The 15,214-nt window shown below is 43.9% G+C and overlaps 1 protein-coding gene across 1 annotated transcript; it reads left to right on the forward strand.

Moving 5' to 3' along the window:
* The first annotated feature begins 818 nt into the window (after positions 1-818).
* On the forward strand, positions 819-7,215 carry mogs (mannosyl-oligosaccharide glucosidase). The gene is made up of 5 exons (XM_086121017.1): positions 819-904; positions 2,204-2,570; positions 3,030-3,253; positions 3,346-3,539; positions 5,232-7,215. Exons 2-5 carry the CDS (start codon positions 2,219-2,221, stop codon positions 7,003-7,005), a joined length of 2,544 nt encoding a protein of 847 aa, XP_085977143.1. The 5' UTR covers positions 819-904; positions 2,204-2,218; the 3' UTR covers positions 7,006-7,215.
* Positions 7,216-15,214: the final 7,999 nt, after the last annotated feature.

Consider the following 15,214-nt stretch of genomic DNA (forward strand, 5'->3'; position numbering starts at 1 on the left):
ATAAAATATGTTAGGGGTTTGGAAGTATAAAATAAAATAGTAACACAACAAAAGAAAGTGAAGACAAAACTAAAAATTGTGATGCTAACATATAGAGTAGACAGCAGAAAATAATGGAACAGTGTTTGTTTGTTTGTTTGTTTGTTTATTGAACAGTCACTCTCATGTTGGGTCGAAAGCCAAAGAATAAAGATGTTTCTTCAAACGAGTTTTAAAAATGGATGGATGGCAACAGACAAGGCTCAATCCCCCTCTGAGGCTCCGCTTACTTTCTTGTAAAGTCTGAGGGCCACACTAAACCTAAAAATATGCGGTGATAGATTCACTGTAAGAATTTGCACGTTATGGTTTTTTAAATGAAGTTTAAATATAAGATTACATTATTTTCCTCTGAAGTCAAATGATTTTATTCCCTTTCACAACTTTTAATTCAACTAAATTATGACCCAACGCCTATATGGAGGTTATTTCTTTTTATTTTCTCTTGCCAAACTTAAACCACAAAGGCAATTAAATCAGTTATTAATGAAATTGTATAGTGTGGTGGAAATATATAAATTATTTTATTGAATAATGTGTTACCTTATGAACAGTTCATACACTGTATTCATGACACTTCGAATTAATTAGTGGTATTTTTATTCATTTAGCATTACCGATTTGTTTTACTGTTTATTGTAAATGTTAAATTGCTCCATGTACAGCACTTTGTATGCAGCGATGGCTGTTCGAAAGTGCTCTATAAATACAATTGAATTGAATTTTAAAGCACAAAAAGCCGTGAAAATGATATGACGTCACATTCAAGCGCGCGAGAACGTCATCGAACAGGGACATGAACGCGGAAGTAGCCAGCCGAATGAGTGACGGACAATGAATAGCTGAGACTGAACATTTTTGACTGGTGGGTAACCATGCACTATATGAACAATTATCCGAGTCTATCTTAATATTATCTGTGAAGAATTCAACAGCGTACTTTTGTGATTACTGGCCGTACGCGAGCATGATAGCTTTAAGGCAGGACTAGCAGGAGGCGCGAATGCAACGTTGCATTAACGGACTGACGTGTGATGAGACCCAAGTGGTTCATGGGCAAGTTATTTTTAATCGCGGTACTTTTCACACAGACAAATCAAAAATTGATTATCGCCTTCAAAACACCAACAAGACGCATATGGTCGTCACGACCAGAATTATGAATGAGCAACGTCAATGCGTGTCAACCGACAGAATGTGAAGAAAATGTCAAGTTGCTCCAAATTCCAAAGAAGAAACTTGTTCAATTTGAAAGGGCTTGGAAAACAATTCATCACAACTGAAACGTGATATGCAGAGAAACCTTAAGTAACAAGGAATTTATACGCTTTAAGGGCGTTTTGAATATATCGAAATTTGACGCATTTAAAATGGTAATTAATGAGCCCTTTACGACCTTTGCAAGCTTGGTTGACACCGTCATGATTATTGGCAATATTATACAAAACAAGAAAAAACACAAATAATGCACAACACCAGACATAATACTATAGTTGGAAGGAGTTGACGCTGTAATTCCCAGCATGCCTGGGGGTTCGTTTATTTTGTGTGTAAATGATTAGTAATTACAGGAATATTGTCTGTAAGTTGTTCATTATTTCCAAATGTTAGCAGTATTTATGTCTGTTCACCCACCTACCTATTTGTTAACTTTCATTTTTTTGTTAGATTGAATTATACACCGTTGATTTGTTTTGTGTGGCGGTTAAGTGTTCAGTAAGCCCCCTGGTGGCAGTTGTGTGGTATTTACACTGTCAGTAAAATTATCTCCAGCAATTTGCGTTGCCGTCGTCATTATCGTGCATAAGAAATATAAATAAGTGACACGATCAAAACTTTTCTATCGTCTCTGAAGGGAAGCATTGGACAGTTTGTCCTCGTCGTATTTTGTGAAGGGACATGAAAGAAAAAACGGTCAGCAGACTGAATCCATCTAACAGAACGGAAAATTGACCATTGAGGGCTGTTCAAATGAAGTATTGTATAAAGCGACTTGCTTTTGATTTTTTAAAAATAAAACTGCACAACTTGCTTTCGGTGCTTCGTTTAGTCAAAAACGTCTTGTATGAGCACATACAAAAGCACTTCAGCTTGACAAATAGACATATCATGGATTACACTGTTTGATCCGTGCCACTGAACTCTGCACATTTCTCATGCTCAGGTTGACACGGGCAGGATGGGCAGGCAGCGAAAGAGGGTGGTGACCGGAGATGCTGCCCCCCCTCTTCTAAGAAAAGATGAGAAGCCCCCTGCGTTTCACCGCAAGGAGAAGAAGAAGAAAATGGACATTGGCAAACTCTTCATTAACATCTCCATCGGCCTCTGCGTTGTCAGCCTCATCTGGTTCTTCTATGCCCTGTACATGCGCTCCAGTCTGGCCAAGCGCGTGGTGACGTTGCACCCGTCGCCTCGCGTCCTGGATGCCAATTCCAGCAGTGCCCAGGTCTCTCCGGAAAGGTTTTGGGGTTCTTACAGGCCTCAGGTCTACTTCGGCATGAAAACAAGGAGTCCAAGGTCGATTGTGACAGGTAGGCACACGCAACCACTAGAACCAGCTTGTGTGCAGTGTCGCATCCCTCACCCCTCTTTCCTTCACATTGCGCAGGTGCATGGCAGCTACAAAGTCAAACAAACAAACGTGCCTGCCGTGTGAGACTTTGATGCCATTTTATTTTTTTTTGCACTTATTTCAATCTGTTAAAGAATGTGTAATTAAAAGATGGGAAATTGAAGCTAAACTTTTGACTGAATAGTTGCGGCATCGTGCCAGCAAGGGTTTTGTGTTTATTCTTTTGGAAAATAAATATGTTTTTGTCTAAATTAAGGTGACTATACAATTTTTTTCCCCAGCCAATAGCACTCACCATAAATACAGCGAGAAATTCACAGTTAATCGCTGCGCTCGGAATCTGTATTAGCAGATGTCACTCGTGGGTGATAAACTGGTGCGCGTATTCAATCGATGCTCTCTCTTTCTGCGCCATCAGGTATGATGTGGATGAGTCAGTTTTCCGACATGGACATGAACCTGAGGCACACCTGCGAGCAGGGAGATCGCTTGCAAGGTTACGGCTGGCTGATGCACGACGGGCTCACCTTTGGTGTCCAGGAGATCCGAGACAACGATTTCACACTGACCACGGAGTTTGTCAAGAGGGTGGGAGGTGATCACGGCGGAGACTGGACCTGGAGGGTCACCGCAAAGCAACATGTGAATAGAAACCTTTTTTATGTGTGACAGTGTTTCCATAGCAACTGCTACGAATGAACTGATCATTGTCTTTATTGTTTTTTACCCATCAGAGCTCTGCCTCCAAGGCTCCAGTCATCTCCCTGATGTTCTACGCTGCGGCAGATACCCAAGGTTCACTGGAGGCTCACGTGGAGGAGAAAAAACGCCTCGCCTCCATCACGGGTGTCTCCGAAGAGCTTGGCAATTTCAAGATCACATTCCGAAAACCAGTTACCGGGGATTTGACGAGTCCGAAATATGCCAGGTAAGCGTGAAAATTCACAAGGTAGGATCAGTGGTAATCGCAAAGGAGAACCTATACCATGAATAGCACAAAATAAGTCTTTGGCTGTCTGTCAGATGCACTGCAACATATTGATTGGTTGACTACAAACCGGTCACTTGTGTGTTACAATAGCTGTGGAATGGGAGTGTATGTGCGAGGGCCAAGTACATGATGATGATGAGTTTTTAAAACGGATCCCTCCCATGATACTTCATGAAGTCACGTTTCATAGCTGCAACCACTTGATGGCAGTACGCAGCAGGTATTTCAGCCCGTGTTTGAGACAGTTCTTAGCCTTATTTCATCCAACAGTATATTTAAAACCAAGAAACCAATCCCTGAATGGTGCAAGTGGTCAAAGATTGATGGAAATATCCAATGTTTAAAAACGTAGTCTTTGGACGCTGCTGACACTGTTGACAAATAGCGACATCAGTTCAACATTTAATGAAGTCCACATAAGAGCATGACATAATCGAAAGCTGGGATGGACAATTTAAATGATGGAGGGGGATGGGGGGCATAATTTTTTATCGGCGCTATTGCTGGGCCCACATAGGACCACACGTTTCCCAATCTGGTGTCTGGCAAAAATGCCATTTGAAACATGGACAAATTAGCATATCTCTTTTTATTTATTCAACCAATGTACTTCACACTATCTTAATCTATTTCATGCTTACCGGATATATCAAAAATCCAGCCTTCAACAACAAAGGGGCTGAACAATCAAACATCAACTACATACCGTGAAGTGTTTTTTTTTTCCCCAGTGCAAAATGCCCTCATGTATCAAAATTCCCATTCAAGGATGGCACAAAACTGCTGAACTGCAAACCATCATTAAGTGCAAGAACTCATTTTATGCACCCCCCCCCCCCCCAAAAATAATCTCACTCACAGTTTGAATATGCTTCAGGTACTATGTTTGTCCTGTGTGTCGTTCAAAATCCCCAAATTATTTGGGCTGCAGACCAAGCTGCAACCGTCAGATGTGTTTGGTGTGCAATTTATAAAATGTACATATCATATATGTGGTCTCATAATCATGCAAAAATCCCCAGTGTGGGACTAATAAAGGTTATCTTATAACTGTGGTTCATGTTAGAAGGTGGTATTTTTTTATTTTTACATTTTTCAATGACTGCTGGATTGCGCCATTGTTTGACCAGTGACTGCCCTGCGAGAAATCATTCAGGTTTGCCACAGGAGATCTCATTTCACTCAAAGTGTTGATTATGCTCCAAATAAGTCTTTGCTCCTCTATCTCTGTGAGCAACACGTAGTGACAGGCAGAACAAAATCAACGCTCCTACACTAGATGGCAGAATGCACAATGAACACGTGCATCTGCGTTTCCATTCATGCCGCAGACTAATAGCGCTGCGTTCAACTAAGAACCCCGAGATTTCACGCTGTTAATTGGTGAGCAATTTGAGACGAGCTCATCATGATGTCAGTCAGCAGGTACTTTTTGCGCCATATTTTCGTTTGGTGGTGTGCCCGGAGAAACTTCCAACATGAATTGTAAATTGTAAATTTCCCCAGTGTGGGACAAATAAAGGATATCTTATCTTATCTTGAATTGTTTCCCCGGCTCAATAAAGGTTGGAAAACACTGGTCCACGCTGTGAAAACGCAAGGATTTAATTAAGTTTCCTGCCTTTGCAGTTACAACTACCTTCAGACTCGTGCTCCCGGCTTGGAGAAGCTGACTGACATTGTGAAGCACAGTCTGAACCACAGGTTTGTCTTCAGCCCGCCGTCCGGGGAGAGGAGGCATTACATCGCCGTGGATGCCTACAAACCCCCGTATCACCCCAACCAACAGAAGAACCCCCCCGACGCTAGGAAAGAGGGAGACTTTGTAGTGCACCAGGTCACCGTTCAGACACCGTTTCAAATGGAAGTGCTCTTCGAGTCGGCGAGCTTTCGCGGCCGCCACGACCAGCTGGTGGGCCCCGTGATGACTCGGGAGCTGGAAAAGAGGAAGGCGGAGTTCGATGCCAAGTTTGAGAAGACCTTTGAACTGGAGCGAAAAGGTTACAGCCGGGCGTACGTTAAGTTTGGCAAGGCGGCGCTCAGCAACATGTTGGGCGGAATGGGCTACTTCTACGGCCAGTCGCTGGTTCAGTCCGTCTACAACGAATACCCGCTCCTGTACCCCGAGGGCGCGTTATTTACCGCCGTCCCGTCGCGCTCTTTCTTCCCCCGAGGTTTTCTTTGGGATGAGGGCTTCCACCAGCTACTGCTGAGTAAGTGGGACCCCCAGGTGACGAGAGAAGCCGTCTCCCACTGGATAGACCTGATGAACGTCGAGGGCTGGATCCCTCGTGAGCAGATCCTCGGAGACGAGGCTCACAGTAAGGTCCCTGCCGAGTTTGTCGTTCAGCGAAATGAGAACGCAAACCCGCCTACGCTCTTTTTAGCTCTCCAGGGGCTAATTGAGCAGTTGTCGTTAAATCCAGACAGCGTGGAGTCGCATCCCACTCTGCCTTTCCTCAGACGACTGTACCCCAGACTCAAGACCTGGTTTGAGTGGTACAACACCACTCAGTCAGGGCCGGTGCCCAACTCGTACCGCTGGCGTGGGCGTGACAAGGACTCCAATCTGTTCCTCAATCCCAAAACCTTGACCTCGGGTCTGGATGATTACCCGCGGGCTTCGCACCCGTCGGCGCAAGAGCGCCACGTGGACCTCCACTGTTGGATGGCCCTGTCCTCGGGTATCATGGCTCGGATCGCTCGGCTTTTAGGCCAACCTCACGGGGACTACGAATTCACCCACCGAGTGCTGACGGACAATAACCTCCTGAACGAGCTCCACTGGTCCGAGCAACTCCGCGCCTACAGCGACTACGGCAATCACACTCAGGACGTATCCTTGCAACAGGAGAAGGTGTACGTGCCCCCCGGACAACACCGCCACCAGTTCCCCGTCACGCGACTCGTTCGCTCTGTTCGCAAGGCTCCCAAACTCCAATATGTCAACGCTCTGGGTTACGTCAGCCTGTTCCCCTTCCTACTGCACGTTCTTCAGCCGGACTCGCCCAAATTGGAGCACGTTCTCAGAGACATGAAAGATCCCAACAAGCTGTGGACACCTTACGGCCTGCGCTCTCTGTCCAAAGCCGATCCGTTGTACATGAAGCGAAACACGGAACACGACGCTCCCTATTGGAGAGGACCGGTGTGGATCAATATCAACTACCTGGCGGTGAGAGCCCTCCACCACTATAGTAACACGCAGGGACCCTATCAGGAGCAGACGGCCGCGCTGTACGAGGAACTCAGGACTAACATTATCAGTAATGTATACAGACAGTACGCTGAAACGGGTTACGTGTGGGAACAGTACAATGACGCCACCGGTAGAGGCCAAGGAAGCCACCCCTTCACTGGCTGGTCGGCCCTAACTTTATTAATGATGGCTGAACAGTATTAATATCATCTCATCAGAAAATGACGGCAGTCCAAACTTGACATTGAGAGGGCAAAGAAAAAGAATGTATAAAATCAGCATTCAATTAATGTGATGTAAAAGTAATCGTGTTTTGTATGAGTAACCTGTTTTGACGTTTTGACTGGCGGGAATCAGAATCGACTTTGGCATTGATCATGTTATGTTTGCAAACAATAAATGTTTTTAACAATATGCTTGCATAAATCCTGTGCTCCCTATCTCAACTTGGGACAAGTTTTGAGCCATTTGGGAGGCTTGAAAGAACGATATTGTGGGAAAGAAAACCACACACAGAACATACCAATTTTTGAATTTGTACGATCGCCGTTCCAATTTCTCCCACCTCCAAAGGGAATTTTTAGCTCGACCAACAGTATAAATGTTTAGAACGTTGTGTGTTTTTATTCGCCCCGCCTTCCAACTCCTCACCTGGTATTTGTCAGCACTCGCTCTATCGTAGCTCACATTAGCTTACGCACACCATGACCTGAAGCACAGCCTGCCGAGCATTTCTCTCTCTTGTCACTTTTGAGCCCGCAACTGACGTCAGTGTTTTGCAGGTTATTTCATTTGATTTATTTTTTAAATTTTTCTTGGCATGGTTTCCATGGAGCCTGGTTGTTGTGAGGGCTCCCTATTTAGCTGACATCAAAAGACATCAAGTTTGACTCCTGTGCGCTCTTTGCGACAACGTGACATACATTCACACTGGGATGCATCTTGTGGCAACGTTCTTATTAATACTTTGACCCCACATATAAAAGCCCGCAAGTCAGAGCGGCGATGCTGGCTGTCTGTGCGCGCGTGTGACTCCGACCTCATGACTTCGAGCAACCCATCGAATAGACTGAATGCGGTTGTGAAGTTGGGAGGCTTGGAGCGGTGCAGCGAGGTTGCATCGCCTATAAATTGTGGCCTCTGTCGAGTAGCGCGCCAGCATGCAGACTGCGAAAAATGCACATTTGCAGTTTACACATTTAGCAGAAGATGACCGTTTATTAATTAGCCGTTAATTAAAAGCTTTTAATTGGACTGTGGTTGACAAATTACAGGAAGTGACGTGTATGTAAGACAAAATATATTACCAATGAGAATATGAGTTTTAATGGACTGAAAAATGTGTCAGTCACACCTTTTTCTGTCAAGTTGATTGTTTTTCCTCGGGTGCAGTGATTTCTTTCAAGTTAAATTAGAGATACAATGTGGGCCAGAGGGGTGGCCCGGTTGTCCAGTGGTTTACCCGTCTACCTCACAGTGCAGAGGTACCGGGTTCAATTCCAGCTGCGGCCTCCCTGTGTGGACTTTGCATCTTCTCCCTGGGCCTGCGTGGGTTTTTTCCGGGTACTGCGGTTTCCTCCCATATTCCAAAAACATGCATGGCAGGCTGATTGAACACTCCAAATTGTCCCTAGGTGTGAGTGTGAGCGTAGATGGTTGTTCATTTGTGTGTGCGCTGTGATTGGCTGGCAACCGGTTCAGGGTGGCCCCGCCTACTGCCCGAAGACAGCTGCCCCCTGGCTGGGATTGGCTCCAGCATCCCCCGCGACCCTTGTGAAGATAAAGCGGATCGGAAAATGGATGGATGGATGGACGTGAGCCAGAGTGGGCAATTTTTCATTTTTTTACTGATAATTTTACGTTTCAGGTCTCTGTTGACAGTTAGCAGGACGTGAAGTTTTTTTTTTTGAGAGGCACGTACCTTTTCCAATTTATTCAACTCTAGTACATTCTTTTGAATATTTGCTGTTTTTTATTCCAATGCATTCAGCACTTTGGATTGTGAAACTTGTCAAATGACTTTGTCCATGTCCAATGATTGCCGGTGGGATCTGTCGCGCTGGCTATCATTTGACCTTTTTAGCTCCGAAGGCAAAACATGGAAGTGAAGCATTTAACGCAGATGAGCCATATCCTGTCCCTTTTTGCAGTGTCTCGCAGAGGAAATGGATTCCGCGATCCCTTTTATGCGGCTCCAAAATGCATGAATTTCTTTGAGGGTGTAGACAATGCGTGTGACTAAGGCACTCAGTGTGCCATCCGTCCCCCTCACCCAAGACCCTTTTTTCCCCCAGCGCGGTGATGGGATAATAGGAAAACAGCATCAGAGCTAACTAATGTGACTGCATAATAATCAGATGAGTCAGAATGTAGTCATTTGCATCTAATTTCAACTTTGCCATGGTCTATAGGCGATATATTGATTATAAGCGATGATCGCTCAGTCCTGATCAAAAAAAAATGTAGTGCACGTAGTCATGTAATTGTAAGGGAGTAGAGTGGCCTAATTGGTTGATTTCAGTCATGAAAATCCGTAATTAGACAGAAGCCTCATTGCTGGAAATCATAATTGGCATATAATTATTTTTTTTGAATGTGTACAATTAGCAAATGTATTTATTTAATTTAACTAGCTTCAAATGATCACAATCAGGACTAATGTTTCTTTTGAAGTCATTTGAATCAATTTTGAACGACAGTGGTACTAAATAATAGAACAAATAATTTTAATATTTCATTTAAACAAAATAGTCTGTTTATTTGCTCTTACCATTCTACATTTTAATTTTTTAATTACTTTTCCTGCATTTACAAATACAAATGATTTTATTTCAATGTATGGGGGGGCGGGGTCATTTTTGTCAATCAATGAAGTGATTTTATTTTTGATTCAAATCTTTCACGGTGAATTTCTGCAGTGAATGATGAATTACATTTTTGCATTATATTTTTTAAAATCCATCTCCTGTGTATGTCCATTAAATGTATGGAGCAAAAAGCAATTGGAGCAAAGTGATGATAGTTTTGCATGCAGTTACTCAAAAGGTTTGCTAGAGGGAGCTACTGTAATTATAAAGCCATTCATCAGGGGGGCAGAGGCTTTTTCTGAATTTCTATGAACCTTCTCAGAATTGTTTTTTTTTTTCGTTTGTAAAATGTAAAAGACAACTATTTTAGATTTTTTTTCCATTTGGAAAGATTCCTATTCAGTTCTGATTTACTGTACTTTGTTTGACTCAGACAGTCCTGTGCAAAAATCTATGTTCAGGGGAGCTAATTAATAAGGCATTCACCACAAGAGGCTTCTTGAATACAGTACAGCCTGGCTCCCATTTTACTTTACTATGGAGGGCTACTTAGAATTAAAGCAGTGTAAGTGGATAATTATGCTAATGATCAATTTACATTGAAGATCTGGTGACAGGCTGTAATTTTTAGAGGGACTTTTTTTGGCGGCCGGAGGTGGGTGGGCTCTTGGCGCTCCTCTCACAGGCTTTTCAGGTCTGTAATGTTTATCCGATGTGAAGCTGCAGCCACCCGATGTTCTGCACGAAAACAAACACGAGGCTTCTTGTGCTTGATGCAATCTATATCGCCGCTTAATGGTTGGGGCTGGCGGCCATGAGCACTTTCTGAATCAGACAACTGTGTATATTCTCCTTGACATCAAAATGAGCAAGCCTTCCTGCCTCCATTTGTTGCATTAGCCGTCGTCGTGCATGCCGCTCCATGTCTTTCTACTCTTTTTTTTTTTTTATGCTTTCTATGAAAATCTTTGCCCCACACAGGCTTTGCTGTGGAGCGGCAAACTTGCCTGAGCCAACATAGGTCTATGTATGTTATGTAAGCCCCACTATAAATAGGTTCACCCGGGATCTTTTGTCTTTACCTGATTCGCTCTTGGCCCAACATTTCTCTTTATTTTTTTATTTTTTTATTTCTGGAGAGAGCTGTGGATGCTAGTGCCATGTAGAGCTGCCCGTTTCCATAGTTACTTTTGTTAGCTGCGAGCTCTTAACATTCTTCATCTGTTTCCTCGCGTGTCTGCCGCGTCGGGCTATTTGTTTGGACCTGTTTGCGTTGCGCCGTCCTCGCTAATGACTGTGTCGACAGTGGCGTGGTTGATGAAGATGAAGGCGTTCTCTAATTATCAGCAGTCATGTGCTCGCATACGCGTCGCTGCATGGGAGAAAGAGCAACAAATAGAAATCAATGTGGGTGCCGATGAGTCAGAGACCACAACGCCGAGACCTATTAACTTATGCCAATCAAAAGCACATGCAAGTAGCCCCACATTGCACGATAATGATTGCATGTGGTTATTGATCCTTAAGTCCGGTGGAACCTTTCTATTGTCTGGGGCAAAACGGGGGATACCTTCGGAGCATCCAGACGTTTGCCGCTAATGGCTGCCTAACTAAGGCACACATTTGACTTAAAAATAAAAAGTCACGGTACGCTAACTAAACAAAAATGTCATAAGAAGTATGAACACCCCTAAAAGTTAGAACCGTTCCGAATAAAATTCAATGGACATGTTTATCATGATAGGACATACAAATAAGTGACAAGGAAGTATCATTTTGGTTCAAACTATCCATTTTGGTTGCGTTTATGTGGAACTCTGCACTAAATGAGACCCGATCGGAAGCAGTTTTCCCCAGATAAAGGGTTACGCTTTTTAGCCTCCCCTCTCGAATGTGAGCGGAGCATGACGTCAAAGTTTACTTATCATCAGGTGGTGCTATGCACTGTTGATGGCCTGCTTGGGACTTTACTTTGGTTTCAGAATTGCACCGCGGTTGGATCATGTGCTGTGAACCCACAGGCCGTAGGTTCCCCACAACTTTCATTCATTCATTCATTTTCCGATCCGCTTTATCCTCACAAGGGTCGCGGGGGATGCTGGAGCCTATCCCAGCTGTCTTCGGGCTGTGTGCCCAGCCAATTGCAGGGCACACAGAGACGAACAACCATCCGCGATCACACTCACACCTAGGGACAATTTGGAGTGTTCAGTCAGCCTGCCATAGATGTTTTTGGAATGTGTGAGGAAACCGGAGTACCCTCAGAAAACCCACGCAGGCCCGCGGAGAACATGCAAACTCCACACAGGAAGGCCGGAGCCGGGATCGAATCCACGACCACTGCACTGTGAGGTCGACGCTCTAACCACTGGCCACCACTGGCCCTTCCCACAACTTACTTTTTTTTTTTCTTACACCTACTCCAGCACAAAGTCAACTATTTTGTGCCCCAAACATCTGCAATTAGCGTAGAGTGCAATTAAGACAAGCGTAGAGTTGTGTGTCATGGATTTGCAACCTCACAGTTAGGTAACAGCAGGTGCAGGCTTTGGATCGGGTCCAAGAGAACTGCTCTTGCTGCTGCTGCTGGGAAAATGGATCCAGCAAAGAGGGCAAGGTGCAAGCCATGCGTGGAGGAGTCTGGGGGCATGTTTAAAGAAACACCAGGGGCATTCCGCAATCATAATCGGAGCGTTCAGTGTGTGCCAACCTCACCCATCCGCGTTGTAGAAACCACAGAGTACAGGCAGCTGGGGACTGTAGTGGGCGAGCGGGAAAGTATTTTTGGAAGCAGCGGGAAACCTGCCGCACCGACTGTAACAGCAGCAGCAGAAACAGTGGCATTGGGGCCTGGTACCGACCGGGCTTCCCTAACCCACTCCCACTCTCACAGGAAGTGCAGGATGTGAGAATTCTCTCAAAAGAAGCACCACGCTTCCGTCTCTTTTATTTTTCTTATTTATGCCCAACATTTGAATGATGATGTAGTATATGTAACTGTGAGGAGCCCATCACACGCATAGGAGAGAGACAGGGAGAGGGGAAGGATGTATATGTGTGAGCGAGAGAATCTGGCAGCTGATGCGAAATAGCACGTATTTATAGAAAGTCGTGTTTCCGGCAGAGGTTTCTGTGGTTTTTAAACTCTCCCAATCCATTTTGTGTGGTGTCTTACAGGCCCCATTGTATCCAGGTTTAGATTGAAGATGTTCCCTCAGCTAACGCCTCAGGGGTGAGACTTCTATGTGAGACATGTCACAATGTGGTTCAGAGGAGGCGGATGGATTTCACCGGCTCTTGTGCAATCCTAGATACGGGTATGCGTGTGTGTGTGTGTGTGTGTGTGTGTGTGTGTGTGTGTGTGTGTGTGTGTGTGTGTGTGTGTGTGTTTTATTTGTAGGATTGCTCCCAAAAAAACAGCTTTGCATCCATAAAATCAAAAAGGGTTTCCTCAAAAACACTTAAGGCTGAATGTTAATGTGTTTGTCGGCTGATATGGAGGTATTTGATTGATCTGTGGATCCAGGCAGCGTTGTTCCTGAAATGAATGAATTTCCTGAAACCTTCCCAAATTGTTCTTATAAAGGGCTTTCTGAAAATAATTATTTTATGTGGCATGATCGGTCAGATTTTTGTGATTTATTTTCATCTTCTGAGGGTTGTCAGGAATGCCGATTTGAATGTTTTTTTTAATGGAATATACAAGGAAGTTGATAAGTCTTAAAGTAAATCGCTAGCTAGGTAGCTAGCTCGCGAGATAGATTCATCTGATGACGGAAAGTAGATTTGGTAGTTTCCTAAAGTTTTTAAAACCTTTCCACATGGCCAGTGTTTGTTGTAACTCGTAAAAGGTAGAAAAGAGAAGTTTGCTTCACCCCCCCCCCTGCCCCCCCCTGCCCCCCACCACCACCACCACCACCACCACCGCCCGTCTCATACAAACACGTTCAGTAACTGATACGTAACGTTAGCCGAGGGTGGGGGTGGGGGGGACGTTTCTACTTTTTTATTTCATGACAAATTTAGCAGAGGATATTGTTAATATGGCTTTTAAATAGTCAAGCCGTGGATGACGTATTTAACTCACAAATTGCAGGCATACAGCTAGCATGCTAGCGCTTAACGCTTCTCCATATTAAGAAACAATCTGGATGATTTTGACAGCTCGCTCACACGTTTCTTTGTCAATGTTATTTAAAATGAATAAGTCCTGCAGTGAGTACGAATTACCATCTATTCGCTTTGTGTCAATTTTGAAACGTAACTGAACGAAAATCACCATGGATCCGGCAAGCCCTGACCTGTCTCGGTCATTTTATTGTCGGCCAACAAAAACCAAGAGAGGGGTTCGAGTTTTTCTGCATTTCCCACAATGCCGACGGATATATTGAAAGGCAAGCCTCAATAATAAAGCGTAATTTGCTTTTGTCATGCCATGTATGTGTATCATCATTGGCCCCAGTGCTGCTGTTCGACTATGGCTGCAAGCCACAAACATTATCGTCGGATAGCATTCTGGAGACAGCTTCACATAAACGCAGATTTGCTGTTGTTTAACCTGCCCTCGTTAATAGTTATCGAGCAAGAAAATAAGTATAGAACAACCTGGGCTCCTTACTGTCTGGTTTTTGAAGGTTTATGATTTTGACATAACATCGGTGCTAATTTTGATAAGGGTGTCTGCTTTTTTATTATGGAACAACAGCTTCGAGTGTGTAATCAACAAGTTGAAGTAAGAACAATTTGCCTCTTACTTGCAGAAGTGGTTATAGAGTGTCCTACCCCAACAGATAGTCTGGATTGTACAAAAAATGGGAACACCTTAAGTATGCACTTTGTGTGCTGTATGTATAAGCGGCGGCCCTGAGCAGTTTTGTGTTTGTGCCAAATGTACCTTTAGAATTATGCCCAAAAGGTTCAACCTTGGTCTCATCAGATCTTAATACATTTTCACAACATGTGTTTGGGAGATTTTGGTCTGATCGAATTGCAAAAACACTCTTCACATTAATATGTGAATGTTCACATATTATAACGACATGTTTTTATCAGCGTTACAGATGCCACATCTGCTCTGCAGGCAGTGCGTGCATTTCTAAAGACGTCTAAAATGAGCCTCTGTTTACAGTAGAGTTTATTTATTGAAGCAGACAATAAATTGAGCACGGCCGATCGCGCTATTCAGACAACTACAGGACTGGCATCGTCGTTAAAGGATTGCAAAAATGGAATGGTTATGTAGTCATGTTTTGGGAGTAGCAGATTTCACCCAAATGACTGATAAAAATATCCCAAGTGTATAGCATTCACTTGTGACATCCTCCCCTCTAAATTTAGAACGTTGTTGCAAATCCACGGATGGACACAGTGGCTACTGATTTTTAACAGAACAGGGTTGCTTGACGTTCTTCTACTTAGGGAAGAATCACATTCACAAAGCGCACGTACACCCAAAAAAAATAAAAATAAAAAATAGAAGTCAAAGCAGCGAGTTGGTGTAGAACTCAAAATAGATGCGTTTTATGATTCATTATTATGCCTCGTGTCAGTATAGTTTGGTCGTTGCCCATCGTCGTGCAACACCATCAACCTAGCATCACTCAGGC

The sequence above is a fragment of the Hippocampus guttulatus genome, chromosome 9, assembly GCF_054856545.1.
Source record: "Hippocampus guttulatus isolate MCC_2025c chromosome 9, RoL_Hgut_1.0, whole genome shotgun sequence".
NCBI lineage: Eukaryota > Metazoa > Chordata > Actinopteri > Syngnathiformes > Syngnathidae > Hippocampus > Hippocampus guttulatus.

Excerpts from the sequence above, each read along its gene's own strand:
- mogs (XM_086121017.1), top strand. The coding sequence starts at position 2,219 with ATGGGCAGGCAGCGAAAGAGGGTGGTGACCGGAGATGCTGCCCCCCCT. Across the intron at positions 2,571-3,029 it reads TCCAAGGTCGATTGTGACAG|GTATGATGTGGATGAGTCAG; the intron begins GTAGGCACACGC and ends CTGCGCCATCAG. Across the intron at positions 3,540-5,231 it reads ACGAGTCCGAAATATGCCAG|TTACAACTACCTTCAGACTC; the intron begins GTAAGCGTGAAA and ends CTGCCTTTGCAG.